Genomic DNA, 14572 nt, shown 5'->3' with positions numbered 1-14572 from the left:
TTTTAAATTTAAGTCGAGTGCTCTCTATTTGGTATTGCTGAATCTGTGAATTTGGATATGATAAATATGATATGACGTTTTAATTTAGTATACTGATATGCAAGATTTATATATTTCACAACATTTTAGATCAAGTTGTCTATATCCCTGGGTTTGTTAATCTACTCTTTGCTATATTCTATTCTCAGTGGATATCTGTTCAATAATGTTTTTAGATGTTGTAAACTATGATTCAACTTTAAAAGTATTTTTTAAGAAATAGTAAGTGATAATGAAAAGCAAATAATGTTATTTAAATGTATAAACTCTTTTCGTTATTTTGAGGGTTTTGTTAAGGTTACTAATGCTGAACAATAAAGTAACCCTAAAACTTAGGGATATTTACTATCAGCTGATTTAACATTTCATTACAGAAGATTATGAAAATGGATACATCAAATATTATAAGAAAACAAAGTATAATTGAAGGCCAAGCAGAAATACGTGTGTCTTCTGATAAGGTCTTTTATAATCCAGTTCAGGAGTTTAACAGAGACTTGAGTATTGCTGTGTTATCTGTTTTTATAAACGATTATAGAAAAGAAAAAGCTTTTAAGAAGTGTGAAAAACTTAAAAAGGAGGGAATAGATTTCGAAGACGGTCATGATGTATGTGTAAATAAGGTGTTAACTCGTATAAACATTTTACAAGATTGATGAAAAATGCTTGTCTCAATTCAATATTAAATAAAAATTAATCCACATGTATATTATTTTTCTATTAGTCTCATTTTCACTTTAGAGTTTATTATATGAACTTACTAAATTTAAAAATTTTCTTTAGATTCCAGTTACAATTCTAGAAGCATTATCAGCTACAGGTCTCAGAAGCATCAGGTATGCAAAAGAGGTATCCAATGTCACCAAGATAATAGCAAATGATTTGTCAGAGCAAGCTGTAGAGACTATAAAGGACAACATTGTGTATAACAGTGTAGATAATGTTATTGAAACAAGTCATGACGATGCTTGGTAAGAAATAAATCATTATAATTATTGATTGATTTTTGAATCAACCTTTCTAAGAATATAGCCAACAAATTATTTATTGATATTTATTATAGTTTTGATGATATTCATTACCATCAAGTAATAAAATAACACAGCATATATATATATAGATAAATCTATAGTATTAAGCGAACTTTGCAACAAAAAATAAATTATGATTGTGGATACTAAACTAAAAAATGGTAATTGGTTATTGGACCAACCATTAACAATATTATAACATAAAATTTCAGCATGCTTATGTACAAACACAAACATCATTCAAAAAGATTTACGGCAATTGATCTGGATCCATATGGCTGCCCTTCCATATTCTTAGATTCAGCTGTACAGAGTGTACAAGATGGTGGGTTATTGCTTGTGACTGCAACAGATATGGCTGTCTTGGCTGGGAACTCACCAGAAACATGCTATGTTAAATATGGTGGCATTAGTCTAAAAACTAAGTGTTGTCATGAAATGGTAAATATACATTTATATTGTGACTAAGCAATTTATAGTATACTAATGGAGAAAATACTGTAAAGTAAATACAATTTTATATTTATTTAATACACCTTAGACAACTTTGCATTGACATATTTTGTGTCCTATAGAATTATCTTTACTTTGTATGATTTATTAGTATTTTTACTAAACACATTACAAACCTCTGAATCATTGATCGGGAGAGAGCTACTATTGATGAATAAATAATACCTAGGAGTAGAATTATAGATTTATTTAAAAAATAATATTTCCAGGCATTAAGGATATTACTTCAAAGTATAGAGCACCATGCAAACAGATACAGTAGGTTTATAGAACCTATACTGAGCATATCAGCAGACTTTTATATAAGAGTATTTGTCAAAATCTACTCTGGTGCATTTCATTGTAAGAAAACCACAAGGTAATTTTAAAATTATTTTATTTACGTATTAGTGTTCAATAATTGAAACCTCACAATAAGATAAATCACTCAAACAACATCATATCATATAAATAAAAATAGACAATCATACTTGTTCACATTCACTTGTTTAAATTATACTTGAATTCATCATATAACTCTTTTTCACAGCAAACTTTCAATGGTATACCAGTGTGTTGGTTGTGACAACTTAACACTGCAACCACTGGGTGCTTTTAAACCAAACCCAACTGAAAAAAATCCAGATCAAATGAAAAGTTTTCTGCCAAATGTACCACCAGTTGGTGAATTCTGTGTTCACTGCAATCAGAGACATCATGTGAGTAAATAGTGCTGTGTGTGCCTGACCCTATACATGACTATTGTTTCTTATTACTTTTAATCTGTGTAAAAAATGTGTGAATATGTATCAGTCTGAGAGCCATAGTATTGAGGGCTACCACATATGGGTTTTCTTATGACAAAAATATTCTTTACAGCTAGGCGGTCCCATCTGGTCAGCACCAATACATAATGTTGATTTTGTTTCTCGGGTTCTAAACCATGTTGAAGAAAACTCTCATAAGTTTGGCACAGCTAAGAGGATTCAAGGGATCTTGTCTATGGTACAAGAGGAGTTGCAAGACACGCCTTTATATTATATCCTGGATAAACTTTTTGGGAGAGTACATTTGGAGACGATGCCTATGTTGAGAATGAGGTAACTTTTTTTTTAGAAAATTTTAAATGGGTTTATAACCCATTTTTATTTTGTAATAATTATTTTTCGAGTATTTATTTTAAAAATGTGAGTACTTTTATGTATCTAAGTTAAACAACAAGTATTTTTTTATAGGTCTGCCATACTAAATGCTGGGTACCAAGTTTCGTTTTCGCATGCAGCTAAATTATCAATTAAGACTAATGCGCCCGCGCACTTCATATGGGACATTGTCAGAACTTGGGAGAAGACTCACCCTGTTAAAGCATCTAAGTAAATATCACCTTTTGAATTTCTAACACTAAGAAAAATACTTTTTGGACTGATTAAAGCTATGTATTATTATTAAAAACTTATAATTAATATTTAATAATATTTTTTTTCCGACGTTTCGCGTGCTTGCGAATAATACATAGCCTTAATCCGTTCAAAAAGTGTTTTTCTTAATGTGTAAAAGCTATTTTAACAAAAGACAATACTATTTATAACATTGTTATGACCACTGATGACATATGAACTTATAAAACTTGGCGAATAATTTGTATGTCTCTTCAAACTTAAAAATAGAAATAATTTATCTAATAATTTGTATTAACATGTTCGCTGCATTACGAGATCTATCAGATCTCTTGCAGGACTTTTGTATTGTGCGTTGAACATAATGGTGTTGTTTCACGATTATGTTCCATTCCTTGAGGGAGGATCTAACGTACCAAGTTCTTTAAGTATGACCAGCACAAATATACATATTTCAGCTGAATTCAAAGACATTAAAAAATAAATAAGAGATGTATTAGGTCCCTAACGCACAGTACTGTAATTATTTTCGTTCTTTGCGGTTCGTTTGGGTACTCGTGAAATCGCACGCGTCGTAGACGCAAGAGTGTTGTCCTAGCATTGACATGGGAGCCGGGAGGCCGCGCGCACGTTTTGGTAATAACATATATGCGCGAGATATACTTACGTGTTGATTAGTTTTGATTAAAAATGCGTGCTTCTAAAATAAATAAGTGTTTATTTTAGTGAGGTTTCTAACAAAAAATCAACGCCGGATTATACTGTTCCTTATAAAAAATGTTCAAATTTGTCCCCATTGGCATGGCATGGCAATGACAGTGATTCTGATTATGAAACATTTGACGTACCTAAAACGAAAACTATGAACCTTTCTACGTTGGAGCACACGCAGTTAAGCAATGAAAGTATATATATCAGCCCATGTATTGGAAAACGATTTCGTGTGCTTCAGAATACGATATCCAGTCCAAAAGATAGTAACAATAATACTATACCGACTATATATATGACTGCGGTGGTAGGTAGTTGGTACAAAAAAGACAGCGCTAGCTGCACGTGCACCTGACGTCATCGCCCCACTTCGTTTCGGACTTATAAAAACCTAATCGCCGCTGTATCGGCACGCTTCCGACCGTGCATGACTTACGCTAGTGTAGTCTTTGCGCATTGTGCCCCCTCCCATATCCACCGCCTACAGGTGCTTCAGACGCGATTCATGAGAATCGCGACCGGTGCGCCCTTCTACGAGAGAAACGTCAAACTCCACCGAGACCTGGAGCTCCCTACCATAGCCTAACATGGATGAAGTTGGCGTCCACACGCCAAGTCTAAACACCATTCCAATCCGCTGGTGCGTAAAAGCATCAATTACTACCCCTTCCCGTTAAAAAAGGTTCGTAGGAAGCCTCGACATACACTAACGGATCCGGACGATCCAATTACCGTAGCTAACAATAAATTAAAAGCCGCCCACGTGGCCAATAATAAAAAAATAGCCAAACACAGATTAGGATAAAAAAAACCGCCACCACCGGGGAAGGCGAGCACCTTTACTTCGCACTTCGCTCACTCCAGTGAGCTTCCATCCTGCCCTTCAGGCGATTGACCACCCCGCGACGGCCCAAGCCGAGGTTCGAGTCTCACAGGAGACGCTCGCCAAAACAGCTCGCGCTGAGCTGTAAAGGCCCTTAAATCTAACAGCGAGATTCCATTAAAAAAAAAGTATCGGCACGCATTTCTCTGGTTGCGTCGAGGTACACGGACCGCAGTCTTAACCGACTGACACCTCTCTCCTTCACTACTATTATTTTTATTGATTAAATAATTAATTAAATTGTATTTCGTGCTTTACTTCTGATGTCGGTATTGGCTCAGTGGGATATGAAAACCAGCCCACTTCTGGAGATTCAATGCATGATACCATTTCGCAACCTATGTCTTTTTTTGACGGCATGGAAACCATGTTTGCTAAAATCACTGAAAAATTGTCGTCAAGTCCTAGTACACCACATCTGATTACTCATTTAGTACCTTTCGATCCAGGTGACCCTAATTCTGATATTTTGGACTGGTGTCAATTATCCGAGACTGCGTCTGTAATACCTATTTGTTTTAATGAAAGTAGTTCATTGGAAAATTATTTCCCTAATTTGGAAAATGATAATAGATAGTTCAATAGATAAAGAGGACACTTTATCTATTGATTCTCGAACGTTCTCTTTTGAATCAAAAGAGACTTTATCTGTGAACTCTGAAGAGACTATATCTGTTGATAGTCCCGTACCTACTTCTTAGATAGTTAAGTTTGTACACTGCAGAGGTTTTTGTTAACCTAGTCCAGTGCTAGCTGAAGGGGTCTCACCTCCACTCTCACAGGGGGGTGATGACGTTCTAGATCAGCAAATATGAACTGTAGGGGTAGCGTCACCTGCTTCTAAGGACGTTGACCTAGTCCAGCATTGCCATTGTATTTGATCGGATAACGTTGTCTTTGTCCTAGATTGAAGATATTTCTATGCCCGAGGTCGTGCTACTGTCAGAATGGCCGTGACGGCGGTGGTAGGTAGTTGGTACAAAAAAGACCAACAGTTGTTTTGAGTTATTTTAAGTATCCAAAGCACCAGCTGTAAGTTCTTTGAAAATGGCGCAGCGAACGTGTTAAAACGAATCAGGTACTTTAAAAAATATCTATTGGAAATGTGTGAATTACTAAAAAGTACTAATTTATTAATCTTGATTTAAATACTTAATTTTATTTACTTCTAATTTTAAATAAATGTTTATTTCTCTACAGATTGGAATCGGACACAACAGCCAAATACATTTTAACTCAGGATATAAAGAACACAGTAAATTTAACTGAGAGACCTGATTCTAATCCATCAAGTAGACGAAATGGTGCTTTACGATTCCAGTTTAATCCTACAAGATATTGGGGACCTGGATCTAGAGCCTCTATAAAGTAAGTCCTTATTTCTTATAGAGATAATATTTTTATTTTATTGGTAAAACAATTTTTCTTTTTATATAAACATAATATAAAAATTGCGTAATTCATGTTTTTATTTACTAATGACAGAGCTACATATTGCAAAGGTTCAACTGATATCACTTCTGCTTAAAGCGATCTGCACATGGTCACACTCGAAGGTTACCATCACAAAAATATACTGTTAAATCACCCCTTCTTCAAACAATACAAGTAAACCAAACTGTTTCATATTCCTCATTCTAATACGAACTAGTTTCGTAACTTAGTCATGTATTGTACATCTTCAGATTATAACACAAATTACCACAAATGTAATGTAACTAAAACATGCTTAAAAATTATATAAAAACTTATTATAATGACTTTGTTATTTCTTTTTTGTATGAAATATATTAAAATGAGCAAAGCATCTTGCAATTTATTATGTATTTTTATTTTGTATAAGTAGGTAATAACTGTGTTTTATGTTTATGTTTGAATGTGTATTCCGTTTTTTGTCTTTTGTGTATAATGTAATTCTTTTGCTGATATTCTAATAAGTAGCTGTAGGAATTATGATAAGCAAATAAACAAAATCACTGGCACTGTTATATTGAAATTTGATACTGATGATTTTATATTATTTTAAAAAATTTAATCAAATTTATTGCCATGTACGCACGACGCACGATGTTTATTGGCTGTGTTTAGATATAATTTAATTCAGTTAGTACATTTACACACAGTGTAAGTGTTACATCTGTGTGTTATTATCTTTACTACAAAAGGTTTTTATTTACCTTACACACTGTTACTTTTACTGCAGTACAATAATATGACGTTTTTGTGTCAACAGTGTTGGTGAAAAAAAGATGTCGAAGGCGGTTAAAAATCAAAACAAGAAAAGTAAAAAGCAAGAGAAACGAGAACATTCGCCACGTAGTGAAGACGACGGGGCGCGCAAAAAACCATATCTTGTAGCAGAATCTGTGGATTAATAAATTATTGTTTTGTAAATTGTATTAATAATTTATATTTACTATCATCCTTTCCATAAGGGCGGAAACAGTCAGTATGGCCGGAATGGAAGCGGAAATTCCAATAAATATAATAATAATTTGATTACTTGAACCGCTAGTCGGCTTAAATGTTAAATATGCTATATCAGTTATATCACCCACGAACGTCTGGAATCTGAATGCACAAATATATCGGGCGCGGGCTTTCGGGCTGATTCTAGCTTTTTATCTGAAACGTGTTTATCAAATGAAATTATGAAATATTATTATAGTCTATCGCAATCATTTTCTGTTGATGTCACAATTGTTCTGTCAACAGTCAAACTGTAATTAGCACACAAGACAAATAGTTGTAACTTGTATTGAATAATTTAATTTCCGCGTTTAAAATCATGAAACATTAAGGAAAACAGTGTTTAAAATAATTAATTAATTACGATAAGCATATCAATTTCTTAGTTATTACGCATTCTCATATGTCGCACGCGTTGACATGTTTATTGTATAAATTGTTTTTATGATCGTGTTAACTTTTACGCAAATTAATTACTATTGCTGTTATAAATAAATATAATGTTTCCTTCTTTGATAAGAGTGATATCTGCAATGTTATTTATTAGTGTCCTTTTTTCTCCAACAAATGGCTTGGATAGAAAGGTAAACAACATTTATTACTAAACCTAATTATGAAGGTCAAAACTGCCTTTGTTTCCAATTTCTTATACCTTTTATAATTTATATAAAACATTGGTGTAAAATTGTGATAATTAACATTTAGTTAACTCATTTAAAACATAAACAATTTTAATATTTTTTTACATTTAATTATTAAATTACTGAAATCTAATATACTTCATATTGCCTTTATAATTTCAGATATCAGCTCATTTAAATCCAGGATGTCAAGGTTGTTCATCAAATACTACAACTCTAGTTTATATACGTGGTGAAGGAAAGTCTGATGTCTTACATCAAATTTGGGATTTTACTAAGCATCTGCCCACTGTGTTGCTCTCTGTGGGAAGCTTAAATACATCATTAAATATTCAGTGGATTGAAAATAAACCAATATATTTTAATTGGACTGAGAAGCCATGGTATACTTTTGCTGCCACTATTGACAAAGTAAGTTTAAAATTATTAAGTTACCACAGGACAATTCTCATTACATTAGTTAGTAAAAATCTTAATCATTGGTATGTAAATCATATGTTTAAGCATTAGAATATTTTCCCTCCATTCCTCCTCTATTTAACATCTCTATGTTATATCTCAATTAATTTTATTTCACTCATAGGGTAACACATCTTGCTACAAAAAATCAATACTCTAAATCTTTTCATGATTGCTATAAATTCATATAAAGTACTATCAAAGTATTATACTTATATTCATATTAAAACTTAACAATATTGTAGATAACATATTCTATGTAACTTGATCCATAATGAATCATAACCATATGTGTTTATACAGTTGTTTTAATCATAAATACTGATAGTGTTGCTGTTGGCCTATATGCATGTTATTTCTATCAAATAATAGAAAGGAGAAATAAATTATTCCATTGTCAATTAATGTACATTATTTAAATCAATGAAGTTTGTGTTAAAATTTTGAATAAGCAAATAATTTATAAATAATTATGAACAAAAAAAAAGAAAGATTTAATTAGTCTTAGCTTTGTGATGGAATACTTCAAGTATTTATTGGTTCCATTGTTTCGTGACCACCTAGTGGCTCTTTATACCTAAAAGTTACCTTTATGTGGTGTAAAAAGTGCTGGGAAGTATAAAATAATATTAACAATAACACATAATTTAATCCCCGCCCCGCATTGTAATGTTAGAAAAGGAACCCCTAAAAATTTCCCTAATATGAGTTCTTAGAAAAAATACAACATTTGCATATGCTGGCATAAAAACATTATTGCTTCATTTGTTTTAAATCTGGAAATTTTGAGTTGAAGAACAAATTTCGAGGTCAGCCTGTAACAGCCTGTTGACAACAACGAATTGAAGGTGAAGGAAGGAATAGTGAAAGCGGAACCATTTAAATTTACGGCTGAATTCACTGCGGTTGTTGAAGTAAGTGTCAAAACAACATTGAAGCACTTGGCGGCCAGGTTGCGAGATAGATACAATATTATGAAATCGCCATGGAGTACACCTGGCCGCACGCGACCCCATCGAGCCTTGGCGGCCAACAAGATTGAAGCGACGCTAGTGGGCTATTGCCCTAATCTTTCCTGTCAGTGGGTGGACCCCGGTCCATCAATCAGTCCGTCAATCAGTGCGCAAAACAAAAGATTACTTATAAAAAGATAACAGTGACTGTTAGATGTGCCAATGCCAGACTTGTACATCCCAGCTTTTTACTTAATGGCACATCCGTGACTTCCGATGTCTTTTAGCAAGAATTGCAAACAATTAAGGAGAGGCTCGCAATTCAAAACCAAGACTGATTAATCACTCTTCCCTATTACTTCTCCACAGCAATGCGCGATCTCACAATTCACGACAGTAACCCACCATACTCACCAGACCTTGTCCCTACAAACTGCTATCACAATGGCAGAATTTTCATACAAAACTCTATTTTTATAGTTTTACCAAATAATATTATTGTACTGAAAGTAGACAATTTAACTTCATCACATAAAGCTCAGTAGTATTTTTTTCATTAGAATGCTACATTATCCTTCCTGTACTCATAAAAGCTTGAGGCCTGGACAGGCCTCTTATTATAAATAAATAGATTATCTTCTGTTTTAATTGAATTTCTGCCAGTGTTGAATTTCAATATAGGGTATAGAATTCTTAAAATATTCATTAAATATTTCATTTTTTCTACAGTTATATGAATATGATGACATACATGATACTGGGTACATAAACCCTCAGTATCCTCAAATGGAATACAGTCTTAAACGAATTTCGTGGGAGCTTCAAGAGAGTATATTGACAAACAGTGAGGCTATGGTGCATGTGACAGGAAAAATTCATAACAGGAATAATAATGATGCTGTTATTAGTATTAAGGTATTTTGTTAGACTCATTGGAAATTATTTAATTTAAATCTGAACAGATATTAAATCAATATTACATTTTTAACAACAAAGTGTAACAAAGTCAAATACTAACAAATACTAGAAAATTAATTTTATTAATTGAAGAAAATGTTGTAGCTGGATCTTCTACCATTTAAAGACTATGCGGTGGAACTGCCCCACTTAATACATACAGCCAACTCAACACTTATAGATGTAAGCTTGGTTAACCTAACAACGTCATTCAATGCCTCAAGATACGCGCTCCACTTTGTCTTAGCTAGTACGGACAACCCAACTGATACAATGCACTATATAATGCGCAAAAGTTTGGATGATGAACATACACCTGGAGTCTTTGAGGCAAGTCTAGAGATATTGTACTACAAATGTCAATACATTGGAATACAGTATCAATATACTGCTGTCTATGAACTAACTTGTTACTGGTTAAAAATATTGTCATTAGATTCTAATTAAAATTAATCTTATAAATTATTATTATCTGTCCTTGTGCTAAAAAAATGATAACAACATTATACTGCATTTGCATAATAGAAGTCTGAATTTATAATTATTGTAATATTCATTACGGTATAAATGGCAATACTTAAAATAAATTATAATCCTATTTATTATTTGCATTTTTATGTAATGTTTAAATTGCTAATACATACTCAACCAAATTTTTATGTAAAATGTTATTACATTAACAGATTATAGAAATAAAAACGCCATCGCTATATGACAGTAAGGAGGGTGGATATCTACAGTTTCGTCCTGTGAGCTACACGTCGCCAAAACGCAATGTTGCCAGTTCAACCATTGCGCACGTTTCCCAATTTAACCGGTAATTATTCTATTTATAATACTATATGAACAGTGTTGGCCTAGTGGCTTTATCATGCGACTCTCATCCTTGAGGTCGTAGGTTCGATCCCTCGGCAATGGACTTTCATTCTATGTACGCATTTAACATTCGCTCGAACGGCGTGCGCCAGGCACAGAAGGCTGATCACCTACTTGCCTATTAGATTAACGAATGATCGTGAAACAGATACAGAAATCTGCATCGACCCAGGCCTGAAAAGACTAGCGCTTTCGATTTATTTTATTTTATTAATACTACATATTATGTAAGGACATCAAGTAATATTTAAATCACAGGCTGTTTATATGAATATTCATAATATGGTCATGACCACATTTACTTAAATCATAGAAATTGATCGTCCAGTTACGATTGCACGATGCACGACAATTTTCCTTATATACTATCAGTGATGATAGAAATTTAAATTGGTAATGTGAAGATGTTAACAACAATTAAGTTACGATACGAGAGTTTAAACAGTTATAGACAGTAAATAAGGGTCTTATTTGCTATAAAATATTTTTTTTGTAAAACCTAAAATTATATTTGTACCATCGATAATTTTCGTTCAAAATATTGTAAGGATTTCTTTAACATACCTATTCTTTTCTACTATTTCAGTTTTTCGTAGAATCACTTATAAAGTAAATACTCTTAGTAAATAATACTCCTAAAATGAATTAAGTTCTTTCTGATATAAGATTTTTTAAGTGTAGTTAAAATCAGTGTACATATTTCAGAACGATGATGCCTCGCGACAGCACTTTAAGCTTATTTTTCAAAGAGTCCCAACAGATGATTCTAGTACAAGACATGTTTGTCTCGTTCGGTGAAAGCGGGGATGGATACTATAAGCAACATAACTATACTGCTTGGTAAGTTATTTATTTTTAAGTTCCAACTGCTTAAAGATACGAGAGCAATAACATTTGCATCGAAGCGAAATTTACCGCGACCAGTTTGGCGCTTTATTTATTTGTATACGTCAATACAATGTCAGTTTTTGATAGCTCGAACTTATTATTTAACACAGTTTACTCCATGAATTATATTTGAACGTATTATGCTTCCGTTTTGTTTCAAATACGCGGAGCGCTGCTGCTGTATAATTGTTACAGACATAAATATATACGTTAACTGTTCGATTTTACCTTATACGGTAAAGGTTCATTTGGTGGTCAATCAATAAACAGCTAGATGAGCAACTAAACATACAGACTTATCAGTTAACATAATCAATAGGAAATATAGAGTTCGGTTTCAGGAGAATAAATACTTGTTTCGAGTTGAAATTAATAACTGATCACAAGTAAATTATTAATTAAATGACCATTACCAAAATGAATCCTGCAATAAAATCTGCCTTATTCACTATTAACGTAAAGGTAAAGGTAAAAAGTAAAAGCTAAATTACTTTATTACCTATTTCTCTAAATAAATAATAATTAACCAGGTCAATGAATTTTGAGGACTTTTGTAACCATTTATAGATTACACAAGTTATAGATTTATACCTACACGCCCTGACGTCAGGCAATCGCGACCCGTAAACCTTGAAATATTATATACCTAAACATTCGTCACGTATCATTCTAGGTATTGGTGGAAACCGCAATAAAATCCGTGCCGTAACTTACCGTATAATATGCCTAAATGACAAATTTTGTCGCTTTGGTAGGCATCATCAAGTTCGACGACTTTTCTCTATAACTTAATCATATATCGATCATACCTCTATCACGAAGTAAAATTCTTTTCATTATTCCTGTTAGTATATAGCGTATATCCAGAGATTGTCATAAAACATTCACAAACCTTACCACCTCTTTATAATGAAATCCTAAAATCAAATTTTTCATCAGGGCTTATACAATGGGCTATGGCACACCTCCCGAAGACGGATTTTCTTTCTTCGTAATCCTCATTATTTCCATCGGCCTTGGAGTACCAATAGTGTTGGCCCTCTCTGGTGTTGCCTTTGTGCTGTTCCGAAGGTATAGGCAGACCAACACTCGTACGAGATTCACCAATGAAGACTGACTGAAGTATCAGTTCGTGGTGTTAGAGATGGACGACGACGGTCTTTAGGTCGTGGTAAAATGATATTGTGTAATAGTCTAATTCTATGACAAACCTATAATCCTAATTTTATGTTGACTGTTAAAAATTAACTACAAAGTAACCGAATTGCCGACCGAAACCAATTATTGTATCAATTTTTTTATGCTACAAACTTATTACCAGTGATAACTATTTAGTTCAACGCTCGTCTATCTAAGATGCTTACGATTGTCTGTATTGTAGATTGCCTTCTAGAATAGGATACACCTGGACAGCCCATTAAAAATCATACAATTAATTAAATAGCTTGTCAAGTTAAAATAAGATTTTTGTTTCTGATACAGATACCGGCCAACTTCTTGAGCATTAAACAAGGGAGTGGGGGAAAGTTGGCGCATCGTTGATCGTACATAGCGCGGGACATAGACGTAAACTGATTTACCAATCACGCGATCGACACGTCACTCTCCCGCCGCCCCAAGTCATGCCTAAAAATCACTTCAGCGCAGCGAAGGACATTTGTTCAAGATGTTTGCCGGTATCTGTAATTACGGTTAGAAGTTCTTTTTTAATTTTAGGTAGTAGACTATTATGTTAATGACGCAACACAACGTAATCAAAGTTTTTTTGTTAAAAATCCTACAGCACTATGAATAAGTTTGTAGCCTCGTTTACATATTTATATATATAAAAAATATGTAAGATAACCATATATGTAATTTGTATTATTTTAAACCAAATCTATATAAATAAGTAGGAAGTAATTTTTTTGATAACTAGGTGTTTACGTTAACGATCCACCAAGTAAGATTGGTGACCATAGGTAATAGACGATTTAAAAGTTATGGAAATATATTCGTCTTCGGATTTATTACTTTAGATATAAACCTTAAGTATTGTTAACTTATTGTGATATAAAAAAATCTCTATTACGTAATCACATGCTTAATACTGTTTCTCCCTAATTTTTTAACGCTGGATGTTGACTACAGATGTTTTATCTTCATAAAAGTTCCATAAACCACAAATAAATTCTGCATGTATTAGACGATATCTATGAAATACCTATTATATCACAAAAATATCAACATTAGAGCAGAACGCTGTATTTTTAGCGTGAGTGAGATAGTGATTATAGGAGTTATCGGCCGTCATATTGGTGTTACATATAGGAAAAGTAGTAGAATGAACGAAATATATCAACGTCAACATAAAATGCTTGGTAAAACTAGACTGGCTTAATCACTAACTGTTATGTAGAATTCAAGCAATTTATTGAGTGCCCTGTAAAATTTCTTAATATATAAAAACGCTGTTCTAGAAACATAATCATGTACATAAGCTTTGTGTTTAAACATTCGTACTAGGCATATTTTAGATGAATTTGTAAATAATTTATTTTAATTATGTATTTTATTGATTTTCGTAAATAAAATTTATAATAGATTTTTTTTATTTGTTTGTAACTAAGTGCATTACTATAGAGGTATTCTATTTATAGAGTAGTATAGTTCAAATAAATACCTTTTAAATAAGCAAATTTACTAAATTTAGCTTTTCCTTATTGTTAATAAAGAACAAGAACGAGCAGCTAGCTCAAATACAGCACCATGGTAAGTATATGTAACTGCATGGTTG

General features: G+C 32.8%; 2 protein-coding genes across 5 annotated transcripts; both read left to right on the top strand.

Annotated features, from left to right (window-relative positions):
• The first annotated feature begins 152 nt into the window (after positions 1–152).
• Positions 153–6952, top strand: LOC123706791 (probable tRNA (guanine(26)-N(2))-dimethyltransferase). 3 transcript variants are annotated; one of them, XM_045656238.1, is made up of 10 exons: positions 153–261; positions 414–662; positions 823–1010; positions 1283–1511; positions 1793–1941; positions 2113–2281; positions 2442–2662; positions 2798–2935; positions 5754–5921; positions 6787–6952. In XM_045656238.1, the coding sequence occupies exons 2-10, from the start codon at positions 420–422 to the stop codon at positions 6926–6928; spliced, it is 1647 nt and encodes a 548-aa protein (XP_045512194.1). In that variant the 5' UTR covers positions 153–261; positions 414–419; the 3' UTR covers positions 6929–6952. The 3 variants fall into 3 exon arrangements, with proteins under 3 accessions (XP_045512194.1, XP_045512192.1, XP_045512193.1); XM_045656236.1 differs by lacking the exon at positions 153–261 and adding an exon at positions 298–336; XM_045656237.1 differs by lacking the exon at positions 153–261 and adding an exon at positions 302–336 and having other exon boundaries at positions 414–647.
• Positions 6953–7270: 318 nt separating this feature from the next.
• Positions 7271–14385, top strand: LOC123706809 (glycosylated lysosomal membrane protein B-like). Of its 2 annotated transcripts, XM_045656264.1 has the most exons (8): positions 7271–7606; positions 7826–8074; positions 9805–9990; positions 10138–10362; positions 10716–10849; positions 11614–11748; positions 12736–12961; positions 13279–14385. In XM_045656264.1, the coding sequence occupies exons 1-7, from the start codon at positions 7523–7525 to the stop codon at positions 12911–12913; spliced, it is 1191 nt and encodes a 396-aa protein (XP_045512220.1). In that variant the 5' UTR covers positions 7271–7522; the 3' UTR covers positions 12914–12961; positions 13279–14385. The 2 variants fall into 2 exon arrangements, with proteins under 2 accessions (XP_045512220.1, XP_045512219.1); XM_045656263.1 differs by having other exon boundaries at positions 12736–14385.
• The last annotated feature ends 187 nt before the right edge of the window (positions 14386–14572 follow it).

Source organism: Pieris brassicae, chromosome 3 (assembly GCF_905147105.1).
Source record: "Pieris brassicae chromosome 3, ilPieBrab1.1, whole genome shotgun sequence".
Lineage (NCBI taxonomy): Eukaryota > Metazoa > Arthropoda > Insecta > Lepidoptera > Pieridae > Pieris > Pieris brassicae.
The sequence above is the reverse complement of the archived record's forward strand: the minus strand, read 5'-3'. Positions and strand labels throughout refer to the sequence as shown.

Bases quoted from the DNA above. Each gene is read 5' to 3' on its own strand.
- LOC123706809 (XM_045656264.1), top strand. From the start codon at position 7,523: ATGTTTCCTTCTTTGATAAGAGTGATATCTGCAATGTTATTTATTAGT. The intron at 7,607-7,825 runs GTAAACAACATT...TTATAATTTCAG, and splicing joins CAAATGGCTTGGATAGAAAG to ATATCAGCTCATTTAAATCC. The intron at 11,749-12,735 runs GTAAGTTATTTA...ATTTTTCATCAG, and splicing joins CAACATAACTATACTGCTTG to GGCTTATACAATGGGCTATG.
- LOC123706791 (XM_045656238.1), top strand. From the start codon at position 420: ATGAAAATGGATACATCAAATATTATAAGAAAACAAAGTATAATTGAA. The intron at 2,282-2,441 runs GTGAGTAAATAG...TATTCTTTACAG, and splicing joins ACTGCAATCAGAGACATCAT to CTAGGCGGTCCCATCTGGTC. The intron at 2,663-2,797 runs GTAACTTTTTTT...ATTTTTTTATAG, and splicing joins ATGCCTATGTTGAGAATGAG to GTCTGCCATACTAAATGCTG.